The following is a 14,328-nucleotide window of genomic DNA, read 5'->3' as shown; positions in this document are numbered from 1 at the left end:
AAGTTACCTGGGGCTCCCAAAATTAGTCACTTCACCAATAATTGTCCTGGATAAGACCCTCTTTTCCAGGTGTTACAGCACCATGTGGCCTGTTTATGCATGTAAAAGGCACTATGAAGAACTTTATGTCATTAAAGACCACATTATTGTTAATGTTAAGGTTAGTGAAGACTCTGCAAACAGAAAGCATCCAAAAAGTGGAAATTGTTTTTAAATAAATCGATATTTGCAATTTGAACCAACCTGCATTTATCTGTATCCGAGGAATCCTTTTCCAACTTTGGGTCTCTCTCCCTATATACTGGCTTCTATACAGTATTCTTAACTTGCCTAACCCCTCTGCATCATATTGAAAAATTCTCTCACATACCTCCCAACATTTTGGAGGGACAAAAAGTTGCCGCGCGTAGCGAAATTTTTTTTAGACTGCACAAATTTTTGTGGCCACACCCCTAATTACCATGTTCATTTTACAAAATTTGGCAGGTTATAAAAGTTTGAACATATTTCTGTGTTTTTTTTTTTAGTTATTACAGTTTTGCTAATGAAGGTGAATTGCCCTTTAAGCTGTGAATAACTTTTCCCAAGGGACCTGTAATTTTATATTGTTACAATTACTTATTTGCTTATCTAGATACATTTGAATTGTTACAAATGTATCTTATTTTCTGTTGTGGCTGTTGTGGGCTCTCTGCCAAAAGCCAATTAAGTTAGAAAATTTGTTTCTTTTTCTGTCTGTTCAGTGCAGAGAAAAATTGGACTTTCCAGTACCAATGAGGGACTGCAGATTTGATTGAGTTGTCAAAAAAACGGGACAGTTGGGAGGTAAGCTTTCATCATTTTTTTTATAGTGGATCTATTATTTGGGGGCTCTGTGCTAAAGTAAAATGTAGTGCTCTAGGAACCCACAAGCTTGCTTTTCACTTCATTGCTGTAGCCTATGTATTAAGCCCTTGCTTATGTTGCTGCTTATGGCCTTTCTTCAGACAAATTCAAATTATTTTTCACTCAGCTAACCCAGCGGTGATATAAATAGGTGATAATTTTGCCTTTGGCAACAATTCTGGAGCTAAAAAGATTACGTTACGTAGTGTGGATGCGATAATATATATGTACACCAGAAAATTCACAATGACAAAAGAATTTGCACAAACCTGCTGTGGCATTTTTTGGCCTATTTTGGCAAAAGTCATTATCACGGTGAGTGAACATGAGGCCCATTAGGAAGGTGCAAGGCTTGAGTTTTAACTAAAGCAAAATCAGTCTGTAGCAAGGACCCATATTGCGTATACATAATACAGGGTTTTCCTTAAAGGAGAACTAAACCCTAAAAATGAATATGGCCAAAAAAAGCCATATTTTATATACTGCACTAGCCTAAAGTTTCAGCTTCACAATAGCAGCAATGATCCAAGACTTCAAACTTGTCACCCAGGGGCGATCCTGGCCCCTCCGACGCCTGAGGCAGCAGCAGCTGCCCCCTATTCCCCATGCGCTTACCTTTTTGCGCCTGATCAGGTCCAGGGGTGTCCACGAGGGCGACAGAGAGGGCCAGTACGCTAGCGCAGAGAGCCCAACTGTGCTCTCTGTGCTAGAAGAGCCGGATTTCCTCTGAAAACCAGAAATTCGGCTCTTAAATTACCAGGAGCGCCATCTTTGCTGCCTCTGACACCTAGTGATGCGCTGCCGCCTGAGGCGACAGCCTCAACTCGCCTCATTGGTGAAGCGAGATGGGGTCACCATCTTGGAAAGTGTCTGCGACACTCACATGCTCAGTGGGATCAAAGCAGCTGTTGAGAAACTAAGCTTAGGGATTGTTGCAAATTATTCAGGGAGAAAAAAAAAAAAGTAAAAAAAAAAAAAAAGATGCTTAAACAGGTATCTATGTAAAATTGCATTCCTAAATTTTGGACCCTTCTGCATAAAAGCTCCCATAGCTTTACTGTCCATTAAGGAAGTGGCATGAGGTTTTTTTCAAATCTGACTTTATGCAGGATTACGTAGGATTTTATTGCTTCATTGTATTATCTAATGAGATCAGATCCTTACGCTGCTTTATCATACCTGAAACAGTGAATAGGACTAAATAGAAAAAACAAATCTGCTGCCGTCTCAGTAAAACCGAAAACTGCTTGTACGAGCATAATAAAAACATTAAAAGATTCTTGCCCTTTCACTTACATAGCAAAGTCCATAAACAGCAAGCTCATTTCTTTGGATTTGATGTGCTCCCTTTACGGTTACAGTCACATTAATGTACAATGAAAAGACAAGTAAATTAAACTAAAGCTGGCGAAAACATGGTCCCACAGCAAACATTTGTAAGTATACAAGATACTACTGATCTACAGGACGGATGTAACTAGTTTTTGCTGAAAAACAAATGTTTTAGCCCATGGAAAGGCAACTAGGTTCACTTTTAAATTATATTACAATAAGATAAGGAAACTCACCCCAGAAAGAAGGGGAAATCACGAGCCCATGATCATACACGTCCACAAACAAGAGAGAATACGGAGTAAGTGAAAACAGAACAAGGTGTGTAAGATTATAGTGACACCTACAGGAAGAACATGAGAAGCAACTGCCAAATATAAAACTACAATGTATCAGACAGTTTATATGCAGTTAGTCCGGAAGCAACACTTTGGCAACCCAATTTTAGTTGCCAGACGGATGTATAGATTACTCCATTAAAAAGTAACCATATTCCAGGCTTTATAATTAATTCGGAGCTCTTGCATATATTAGAGGCCTGTGACTTGCCATGACCAGTGTAGTATCCATTTCATTAATACAGTTTATTGAATGACAGTGAGCAAATACAGGAATTTCTCACAGTAGCTCGCTAGGCCAGCAACATTTTGTGTGGGGCATGAAAGGAGGGTCCAGGGGGCGAGTGGGTAAACTGGCACTAGAGAGGCCCAATCAGATCTGGTCCTGACTTCATATGCTTCTAAGGCACCTACATTTCAGATCCGACCATTACACTAGCTAGATCGCTTATTCACCTATATTGAGGTCTCTGAATCAAGTTGTTTGGCAAATCACAGGGAAATGCCCATCAAGTTGCAGTGCTTTTCATTTATCAGATGCATTCTCCCAGTGGCACCGGCAGCAGTAGTCTTGTATGGTCATCAATAGTAGCTGAATGGCCGTAGTCAGCTCTAGATCAAGCTGCCGTCTTATTAGAAGGCATTACTGCCCTATACAGCCAAATTCATGTGCATTATCACCACATCATATTTTTTCTTCTGGATAAAAGAGGGAAAAACTAGGACGTTGAGGACCGATTGTGCATCATACGGCAGTGTTCAGTTTGTACTGTATTGAAAATAAAACTAAAATTCCAGCAGTGGAACCTGGAGAGTCATGAAACTTTAGTACCAGCAACTAGAACCCCATATAGGATTATTTCATAGTAGCACGCTTGATGTTGAACATCTTGTTTTTGAAAGGCTGGGACATGCGAATACTTCAGAAATATTTTAGGTTCAGACCCCGGCAAATACATGGTATGAGTGCACAATTGTGCACTGGTACTTTAATTATCTAAATTCAGCATTACAATAAGATACCTCGTACCCCCAAAATATGCTGTGACACAAGATGTCAAGGAGTTAAGTGCTGACACAGAATTACAATACGACACAAGATGTATACAATGCTTACATTTTATTATGTTTTCTTTAATTATGTATTGCAAAGCTATAGGTATAAGGACTTCTCATCACAAACCAAACAGTTTAGGGGGCTTCCTCTGTTGAGAATGTTCTAGAACAACTCCGTAAATCATGAAACAAAGATCCAGTCCACGGCTAGCTTATCATTGTTGCTGGTCTATAGCTAGCAATAGATGTAGGTTTGACGACTTAAGTTTTCATTGCACTAAGATAGGACTTCATGGGATCCTTCTCCCATACAGGTAATACAGACAATTTACTGCGAGTTGCTTCCTCAATGGGCCAGCCCCAGGCCTCAAAGAATGGAACAAGATTGATTTGCACAGCTTCAGAGAACTTCTCCGCCCACAGGTTCATCTTAAATTTGTTTTCATTACTGATGCCCGACATGCTCTGGTAAACTTTGAATAGCTGCTTGAATGGTTTCCAGCCAAAGCCTTCTTGCAACTGAAATAAAACCCACCAAGGGTTATTGTAAACAACTAATACAGTGTATCCATAGTTCAGTGGCCCCTTACAACAAAGCTGATGCTAGACAATCTGGTTAGTAGACAATCTGGTTAGTCCACCAATAGAACACCTGCTGTCAGAAACTAACCAACCGCTCATATAATACATACATAAAAACTCATCCCCACTAATAAGTGCTTATATCTTTTCCCAGTTTTAGTATTAGGCCCCCCATCAATGCGAAATGAGGGATAACATCCTAAAATGCCTCCTAACATTAAGTAGATGCAATTTAAGTTATTGGTAGAGCAGTTCACACAATCCCATGGTCTATTGGGATGACCTCCAATAGTACAAGGGATTCCAGCTTTTGGCAACAGTGTGCTGTACTAGAAACCTTGACCAGATAGTTTGGTACAGCTGGTACACAGATGACCTGCAACTTATATGGAATTCTTGTAGTGTTTTCACTGATATTTGTTTGATGCTGGGGGGATAAGGAATTTATTGCAGTAAGTCCAGGACCTCAGCTTGACACTCATGAGGACTTGTAACAGCTAAAACTAAAAATATTGCCGTCAGTGTAGTATGTATTTAGGCCCAGATTTACACCTTCGGCACCCTTAGGCTATCTGGTCCTAGCGCCTGCCCAGTTTCGCACATGCACCCCTGTTTCTCTTAGGATGTGGCTGGTCGGCATGCCACCCCTGAAATTGCCACCCTAGGCCGTGGCCTTAGCACAAATCCAGCCCTGTATGTATTACCTGTAAATAGGTCTCCAGTGCAGTCCATACATTCCAGTTTTCTAACTTTGGTCCAGTTTTCAAATATGCTGCAATACAGGCAGCCCTGCTTTCTGGTTCAAGAGCAGAGTTCGCTTTATCCCGGGACACTCCTACAACCGTTTCATGCACAAATACAGACCAAAGGTTACAAGTGGCTTCTGTGGTATGAGGGGGAAACTCCCAAACTTTTTGCTGTTGATTATGCCCAAGCTCATGGATTGGCCCCCAGAGACCTTCCTTTTGCATACATTTAAGGTTAGTCAAATATTTCACAGATGCCAAGTGGACCATAACCGGGTATCCAGCATGCATCCAACCTGCAATGTAAATGCTTAAACTTATAAACTGTAGCAGGGTTAGAAAATAATGGAGTTATTAGAAACCGCAAATGTAGCAGTAAAGAATACATTTTCAAGGATCAGAGGGTGCAAAAAAATGCTGTTCAGCAACACACACTTCTAATTCTGCCTAAACCCAGGCACAACAATAAACTGTATTGAAGATTACCTGTAACTAAATACTTACCAGCCGAGATCTGTACATCTGCCACAATTCTTTCTGGCCGAGGAAATTTTGCAGGTTTGGCAGCAAGCTCAGTAATAGCTACCATCATTTTGTCCCAAAAACCAAGTAGCTCTTCTGGATCATTTAGTGAGCGGATACGATCGGAAGGTACAGTCAGGATGATGTTTTCTGTAATCAATTCAGCCCAAGGAGGAGGCAAGTCACGGATTGATTGCAACCAGGAAACTATACTGGTCTTACCTGGAGAAAGACCAAACAGAATCAGTACAAAAGGAGCCAAACTGCCCAGATACAAAGGGCCTACCCCTCCCTGTGATTAATAACAGAAAAAGACAAGAGATTCTCTGCACTCAACCCATTATAAAAATATTAAGGACATTTTATATTAAGCTACTAAAAATGCCCCCTTAAACAAAATGGGAATGGTTTGTCAAAGCAATAGGTCAAACTCATCCCTGATCTGGCCAGTCCTAAACATGCTTTCATCTGATTCATTAAACTGCTTCAGTATGTATTTTAAACAGAAACCAAGACTAATAATTGCAAGACATTCTGTACATTCTGTCAGGTAGCTGCATATCAGATGTCCAGTTATAATCAACAGCTACCCTGGCTGTGTGTTGAAATGCAGTGTGATAAATTCAACCTATGATGTATTTACACGAAAAATGAACTGTTCCTTCAGCATGAAAGGGAGGGAAACTGGTTAATGACCTTTAATATAGATTGGGGCTGGTTCTGCTCCATACACCTGGACTGGGATTGTACCCAAGTTGCTCTTCTCTTTCACAATGATGTAAATTAGTCCACCCCAAAAACAGGACACTGAAATCTTCTCACTATGAACAGAAATTTTCCGCACAACAATTGGTGCACGATAAAACTTATCTTTAGAGCCCAAATCATCTGAATGACAGCCAACCTGGACCTATTAAAAAAAAAAATTATCAGTAACCAAAAAATAAATAATGCAGCTCATCATATAGGGGCAGCAGTACTGTAAGCATATTGCAGCCATTGTGTAACAAACTTTCCAAAACCCTGCTTCACTGCACTCATTACAAACAGCACCCACCCGCCTCACCTTTATGCCGAGCTTTGATTTAACCATTCATTCTTGATTACCTGAAGACCCTGCCACACAGCTGAGGCTGGAAACACAAGCACTGCTGTCTTTTTGGGAGCCAAATAGAGGCCGGTACTTCTCCAGGCATCATAACCTAGAACAGATGAGCCATTGCATAAAAGTGGTCAAAATATTAAGCAACATTCTATTATAACATTTATATTTAAGTATATACATTATACTCAAAAGGGAGGACTAAAAGGGTCTCCTTTTACAGTGGTTTTAGCGTTTGAAAACTACGATTACACTATGCATGACATGTAACCATACCATAAAAACCTCTAGAAATTCTTGATTCTTGCAATTTGCAAAAAAATAAACGCATAAAATCTGAAAAGTCCAAATTAAAAATTATCCAGTAGAACAGCACAGCTACCGTTAACTTCTATATGACTGACAGCTTTTGCTTAGCAAATTCTTGAGATTTCTTATTTAGAGATTTGTGTTTTAAAAGGGTTTTTTTAGTATGTGTAAAGTAAATTGAAACTCTTAATAACCTGGGTTTGTGGCATCGATTTCTATAGTGACTGCTGGCTCTTTCTCCATAATATTTTTCTTGTTGCACTCCTGGTTGACACTACAGGTTTCATGAGCCAATGATAGTATTAAAGCCTCTTTTGAGCAACTGTTCACACAGTTTTCTCCGTTAAGCTTTGGTAGCTCACAGGTTTGCATCATCTTTATAAACTGGTCCTGTATGGTGCTAATGATAGGACTGGCAGGGAGTCTCATGAAATAGGTGATGTCCCGTCTGAGTTTGAACATCCAGGTGCTGAATGGAGGTTTCAGTTCATGTTCACTTTTTAGTTCATTTTGCAGCTGTGAAAGTGCCTTTGGGAACCGATACTGGTTAGTGGCTTCATCAGGATTAACTGCTTTATAATTGCCTTGAGGGGTACTCCAGTCCAATATGCTAATCCCAAACTTATTCAGAATTTTGTTGCCTGGGAAATCCGCAACAACGTTTAGGCCTGAGTTTTTGGAGGCCCAGTTCCAGGACTGGCCACCAATAAAGAGGCCTCCCCCTTCTGCAACAAATTGATGGATAGAACATTCTTCAGCCTCAGTGTACCATGGGCAACAATATACACTGAGTTCAGGGCTAAAGCTGGATATTGTACACAAGATGCCTTCCTTCTCTAACATTTTTGCAAGGTTTTCCAAGTCATTATGAATACCAATTTTGTTTCTCTTTCCAGTGTCTAGCCATGATATTGTATTCAGGATAAAGGTTTTCAGCTCTGGTTTATACATGTAGGAGTCATGAGATGCTACAACCACACGCCCTTTACCATAGTGTGCAGCACCCAGAAAACATTCCTTGTTATCAGCAACAGTAATTGGAAATGCAAGAGCCCCATAGATGAGAAGATCTGAGGGAAGACTGTGTCCACTGATGTCCAGCTGTGATACACCATTCAAAAGGTGCTTCAGATCTTCTGAGAAATCAAAGCTGTAAGAAAAACAGCAGTCTTTGAAATTATGTGACAAAATACATTTACTTGCCTACTTCTCTCAAAAAGGTGACAAAATGCCCTTGTTTGACTTTAGAACTTTTTGTATCTCCTGATTTTTAGCTTTTGTCAGTCTTCCACTTGCTGGAGGCCTACTATAAAAACATTTACATGTGACAAAGACGTGCCTATACCCAGAGTAGACTACTTTTCATTGCTTACATAATTAGGTGGACAAGTCTGTTAAAGACAAGTTAGATTATAATTATTAAGCAGCACTCTAGTAAAAAGAGAGAAGCGAATGGTACATACTAGTGATGAGCGAATTTATTCGCCAGGTGCGAATTCACGGCGAATTTGCGCGATTCGATGCCAGAGAATAAATTCGCAAAACGCCCGCGAAAATTCGTGGCAAAAATTCGCCGGCATCAATTTTTTTTCGCAAAAACAAGACGCCGGCGCCATTTCGCGAATTTTTCGGTGAAGCGAAACGGCGCAAATTCGCCCATCACTAGTACATACCAAAACAAGACTTACGGTATACATACTTACTCTGTGTATAATGGGGTACATGGTATATTTTCAGTCATACTGAAGGTTCCTTTCTCTCCATAATGATTGGTGAAGTACACCCCAGAAACAGATGTTATTTTGTTTCCAGGAAAATTGTGTAGAACATTCTGCTTGTTGCTGTAGGACCAGTGCCAAGCCTGAGCCCCAATCAGCAGGCCTCCCCCCTCTCGCACAAATGAGATGATCTTCTGAGCTTGGTCCTCATCATATCCACTAGTACAGAAGACTCCCAGGCCCTCAGTAAGGCCTGAACTGGTTTGGACTTGACAGCCAGATCTAGGGAGTGTCTCGGCTAGTAGAGTTAGGCTGCTATCTACACCAATTTCTGCTTTTGGGTTTGGTTTCAGCCAGGCCACAGAGTTATTCAAGAAAACCATAAACTCTTTCATGTTCAGATAATTCTCATGAGCAACGACCACCATCTTTCCCTTTCCATAACAAGAGGCAGCGATGAGCACATCCTTTCTAGGAGTGACCAACACAGGGAAGGCTGTGTTTCCTGTTATGAGCAGCTTGCAAGGAACGGAACTTCCAGAGAAATCCAGAGAATCAACATCTTTGGTAAGTGCTTTGTAATCTTCATAAAACGCCATAATTCCTAGGATGAAAGATTTGTGAAAATAAAAGCCACCTTCTCAACCAGATACAAAATGAGTGTTAAATATTGGTGCACAAAATATGCCATTTTATGTCAGAAAGCATTAGTAACTACACTAATTCTACAATGGCAAGATGAGGTCTAAAACAGCTAAGGCAATGTATATTGCCTTTCCTAGTCTTGGGGTCAAATGTATATTTAAAAATAAATATCGAGTTTAATAATGTTTCTTAAACCTCGAATAGTTGGCATTTATTAAAGAAAAATATTAGAAAAGTTGCCAGGAAAAAAAATTACCGAAGTAAAAGCCGGTCCTAGACTGGGAGTCAAAATAGGCCCTGCCATTCCAAGTACACAGAGGCCCAAACAGCCCACTATATGGTAACTCTATGGAACTGTACAGCAGCCCCTGGCATTTGCAAGAGCCCACAGATTGCCAGTCCGGGCCTGCAGGCAACTGTCTGTAACAACTTAAATTTCCCAGTTTATAAGATTTAACATGGTTTCAATGATGCTGAAAAAAGTGTTCTCCTCCTTTGTATTCTAGCTTGTTTGTGCAAAAAAAGTGCTACTGCCAATTTTCTGTCGACCTTAAATGGGGTAATGGTCACCAAAAAAAAAAAAATGCATGCAACTTTTTGTGCGACCAAGAAAATTCTCCAAAGGTTTCTTTTACATGATAGATTCCAACCTGGAGGCCCATGGGTCAGATGTAATTTTGAAAGTTACTTTTATGGTAACGGCCTGCTTCAAGTCTGCATAGATTTGTGACAACTTAGGTTAAGTAATTGGCCCACTGTATGGTAAAAGTAAGAGCGTCTTGAATTACACATGCCTTATGCATCTTCATATGCACTAAATCCTATTGTGAGGTCCTATCTTGTGTTAAGCAAAGTTTAAAAATACTCAAATATGTAGAATACATAAAGAAAAATGTATGAAAGGACAGGCAATACAAATATTAGATAAGAGTACGTTTCTATTTATCAACACTTTTTTTTTTTTTTTTTTTATATATACACACGGGGGGGGGGGGGGAAGAGCCTCAAATCTGTGATAGACTTATATTTGGATCATAAATAAATGTATAATTCCATAGACTGGAAAAAAAATAAAACCTGTGTTCTAAAGTGTGTGACTATAGCCAATGTTTTTTTCACACCAACAAACTGGAATCATTTAATTTCCTTGTGCAGGTATGGAATCCATTATCCAGAAACCTCCGATGGGAAGGCAATCTCCCATAAGACTCCATTTTCATCAACTCATTTTTAAAGATTATTTTCCTTTTGTTTGTGATTAAAAAGTACCTTGTACTTTATCCCAACTAAGAAATAAATAATCCTTATTGGAGACAGAACAATCCTATTTGTTTAATTAATGTTTACATGATTTTAGTAGATTGGAGGTATGTAGATCCAAATTACAGAAAGATCCCCTTATCCAGAGAACTCAGGTCCCTTACCTGTAATTGTGATGTGGGTATTTAAGCAACATACAGGGGAGGCAGGCATACCTACTGCACCACAGACACTTGTCCAATAGTTATGATAGTGTCACAGTCTGTCTGCCCCCCCCCCCAACAATTAAGTACTACAATTGCAAAATTGGTCAGATTATGGATATGGTTGAAAATGCCATTAGGTCTGTAGTCTCCCAATACATCAGGAATATACAGTTATGGGTACATAGTACAGGCATTAATAAGCAAATAAAAACATTACAAGCATAAAACATGTACAGAAACATGAATAGCAGAAAAGCAGTATACCATTGCAGAAGTCTAGTGCAATAGGATTTAATTTATAACATTAAAGGGGTGGCTTAACTTTTAAGTTAACTTAGTATGTTATATAGCCAGTTCTAAGCAACTTTTCAATTGGTCTTCCATTTTTTTTATTTTTTTTAATAGTTTTTGAATTAATTGCCTTTTTCTTCTGACTCTTCCAGTTTTAAAAAAAAGGGGGTTACTGACCCCATCTAAAAGCAAATGCTCTGTAAGGACACACATTAATTGCTACTTTTGTTACTTGTCTATCTATTCAGGCCGTCATTCATAGTCCAGTCTTTTATTCAAATTAAGGCATAGTAGCTAGGGTAATTTGGACCCTAGCAACCAGATTTCAAAAACCACAATTGCAAATTGTCTCAGAATATTATCCTACTACAAGTTAACTCACAGGTGAGCCGCCAACTAGTCAAGCTCTTGTATCAGCTCCTAATAAGTCTATACTATGGAAGTTTCTTGCCCTACTGACACTAGCAGTGGGGTCATTATGATCCAATCATCTCTATGGCAGCTCAGCTAGAAGTAGGGGTGGGGTTCTAAAAAAAAAATGTTAGACCCCCGAGGCTGCCCCTTTAAAGCAGTCGCCCTATGCACAGGCCCTTGGGTGCATAGATATGCAATTCAGTTACACAGTTCAAATACAGAGGCCCAGATAGCCCCCTCAGGCCCAATAAACACTCACTGTTTATAGCATCTTTCAGCAGCCCCTCTGTCATTTGCAGAAACTACAGACTACCAGTTTGTACCTGAATGTAAACATGCATGCACTGTTCCTTCAAATCAGTAATGTGTGCATACCTACAATCAATCACCTGGCTTAAAGGAGCCTAAAAAATATATATTCATAGTACTGTATTCAGCTTAATAGGCTGAATTGTCTATGTGCAGGCTTTTTAATTATACTCTACTTCAGGGCCTTATTTCTGGCCAGTGCCACTCAAGGCATCCCAAGTGCCCATCCTCCATTTGGCTCCCAGTGTGTGTACAAACAGTTTGCTTGTTACATATGTTTCAATTGCGAAAGAGGTACATTCCCCTTAGCTCCGCTACTGCTGCAGTGATTGGAGAAAGGAACCAAAACCCCCTCTTAAGAGACAGTTAAAAGAATAGTAACTATTCAAAATTTCTAATATTTAACCCCCCCCCCCAAATGCTATAGCAGTAGGTCAGGCTCCTTTTTTTTTTTGCGAGCAGAGGCTTCAAGCTGCCATCACCTTTCTGTAATGGGGCACGTTGGAAGTCAGATTCAAGCTCACGCTTTAAATAAGCCAAAGGGAGAGCAAGTCTTGCCTATTAATATAGCAGTTGGGGGGAGGGGGGTTAAATGTTAAACAGTGCTACTGGTCCTTAAAGTGAAATTCTAACAGAAGATCCTGGGACTCGTTACAGCCAAGTGCGATCTGTTTCTGTGAACACCAATGTGGGTGTTAAGTGGGACTGCTAATCCTATCTGAAGCAAGCATGCTGAATCTGTTGGTCACGTTCATAATAAAAGCCAGTTAAACTGCATTGACTATTTAAAGGTGGTGTTCGAATCCCATTTGGATCCCAGCTAACCCAAGTGTCAATATATATATATATATATATATATATATATACACACATACATATATATATATATACACACACACACTTTTCTTTTAGCCCATACAATGGCTACATATGCAGGGAGCAATTATAAAAAGTAACAAGTCACGGGGAAGTACAATACAGGTAGGTTGCCACCTCACCCCTTTAAAACCAAAAACCACAATCACACAATCCACAATCCATTTAGATACATGCTGCAGACAAATTATTTATGTGCAGCCATGCATCTAAATGAATTGCCAATTAACCATGCAAATTGCAAAAAGTCAAGTTACAAGATGCCCATCTCCCATAGACTCCATTTTAAATTAATAATTCAAGTTTTTAAACCGGGTTTCCTCTTTCTCTGTAATAAAATACCTTGTAAGTGATCCCAACTGAATTATAATTAAGCCTTATTGAAGGCAAAATAATCCTATGGGTTAATGTGTATATGCTTTTTTGTAAACTTATGGTATGGAGATCCAAATTATGGAAACCCTCAGGTCCCAAGCTTTCTGAATAGCAAATTCCATACCTGTATTTACTGGGTAAATGTTCTGTGCAAAATCAGAGGGCTGGAGACAGGTCAGTCAGGTATTATCACAGCAGCAGCAAGTGAATATCCCATCAGACATCTTAGTTATTATAGGGGTGGGAAGAGCAGGTGAGGGGGTGTGGCAGGATGACAGACAGTATAAATTGGAGAGGGGGAGGGGGGTTTATATGTCAGATCCGGAAGTGGAGCAGTAGGCAAATGGAATAAGGGTATACGATATGGCGTGTTGCAATCTATTTAGTTCTCTATCACATTGCATGTTTGAAGAGAAGGCATGCCTTTATAGCCCAGATTTTAAGATGTGTATGTTTTAAGAAAATGATTATTTCTAAGCAGAGGGTCTCCGGCCTGCCTTATTTAAATGCAGTGCTGTCCTCATTTAAACATTTGAACAGGAAAATGGGTATAAGTAATGTAACCCTGAGAGAAATAGAAAAGGGATAATTGCATAGTTAATTTCTACCTCATTAAATCACAAGTGCACTAGGTACAATAACATAATTCACTTTCAACAGATGTAAATAACAAGTACATTAAAGGTGATATATAGCCAATTTGAAAATGACATTAACTCCTAAACTTCAAAACAAGCAACCACATGTATGGGATTCATTATCTGGAAACTGGGAATCCAGACTCAGAATTATGGGAAGCCCATCTTCCAGAGACTCCATTTTATCCAAATAATACACATGATTTCCTTTTTCTCTGTAATAATAAAACAGGGTTTAATTAATCGTTAAATGATTATGGTTTTCTGGTAGACTTAAAAGACCCAAATGACAGAGAGTTATCTGGAAAACCCAAGGTACCAAGCAGTCTGCATAACAGGTCCTATACCTGTATTACGATATAAATTTATTACAGATTTTGTGCCATTTTCATAAATACAGCAATTAATCTCTGACAAACTTTAGGCTGTGCTTCTTACTTTTGTTTTCTAAAGAACTCCTGTGACGCTCCAAGTCAGTTAAGAAGGCTGCAATTCTTTAAATGGAGGCCAATGAGACCTATTGTCCCTGGGGCTTGGTGTTGCTGACTGCCAGTGGGAGGGGGCCTCTCTATTATGTTGTTCAACCCCCTCCCCTTGGCTCAAGGCAGGTATGAGAGGAGATTAAAGCTTATAAAGTGAGGTGGGGAGGAGCCAGATAACCATTTTGTTTTTGAGTTGTAGATGTAGAGCTATGTTTGAACCGCTGCATTCCTGGCCCAGTGCT

At 39.6% G+C, this 14,328-nt stretch overlaps 1 protein-coding gene across 2 annotated transcripts; it reads right to left on the bottom strand.

Moving 5' to 3' along the window:
• Positions 1–3,658: 3,658 nt before the first annotated feature.
• LOC108711268 (TRPM8 channel-associated factor homolog) lies at positions 3,659–14,171 on the bottom strand. Of its 2 annotated transcripts, none has more exons than XM_018252851.2 (8): positions 14,043–14,171; positions 8,576–9,194; positions 7,067–8,022; positions 6,569–6,663; positions 6,158–6,371; positions 5,444–5,683; positions 4,898–5,235; positions 3,659–4,130 (listed from the first exon to the last, which is right to left on the bottom strand). In XM_018252851.2, exons 2-8 carry the CDS (start codon positions 9,187–9,189, stop codon positions 3,873–3,875), a joined length of 2,715 nt encoding a protein of 904 aa, XP_018108340.1. In that variant the 5' UTR covers positions 9,190–9,194; positions 14,043–14,171; the 3' UTR covers positions 3,659–3,872. The 2 variants fall into 2 exon arrangements, with proteins under 2 accessions (XP_018108340.1, XP_018108339.1); XM_018252850.2 differs by lacking the exon at positions 14,043–14,171 and adding an exon at positions 13,091–13,238.
• Positions 14,172–14,328: the final 157 nt, after the last annotated feature.

This window comes from Xenopus laevis, chromosome 3L (assembly GCF_017654675.1).
Source record: "Xenopus laevis strain J_2021 chromosome 3L, Xenopus_laevis_v10.1, whole genome shotgun sequence".
NCBI classification, from domain to species: Eukaryota; Metazoa; Chordata; class Amphibia; order Anura; family Pipidae; genus Xenopus; species Xenopus laevis.
This window is presented reverse-complemented; position numbering and strand designations above follow the sequence as displayed.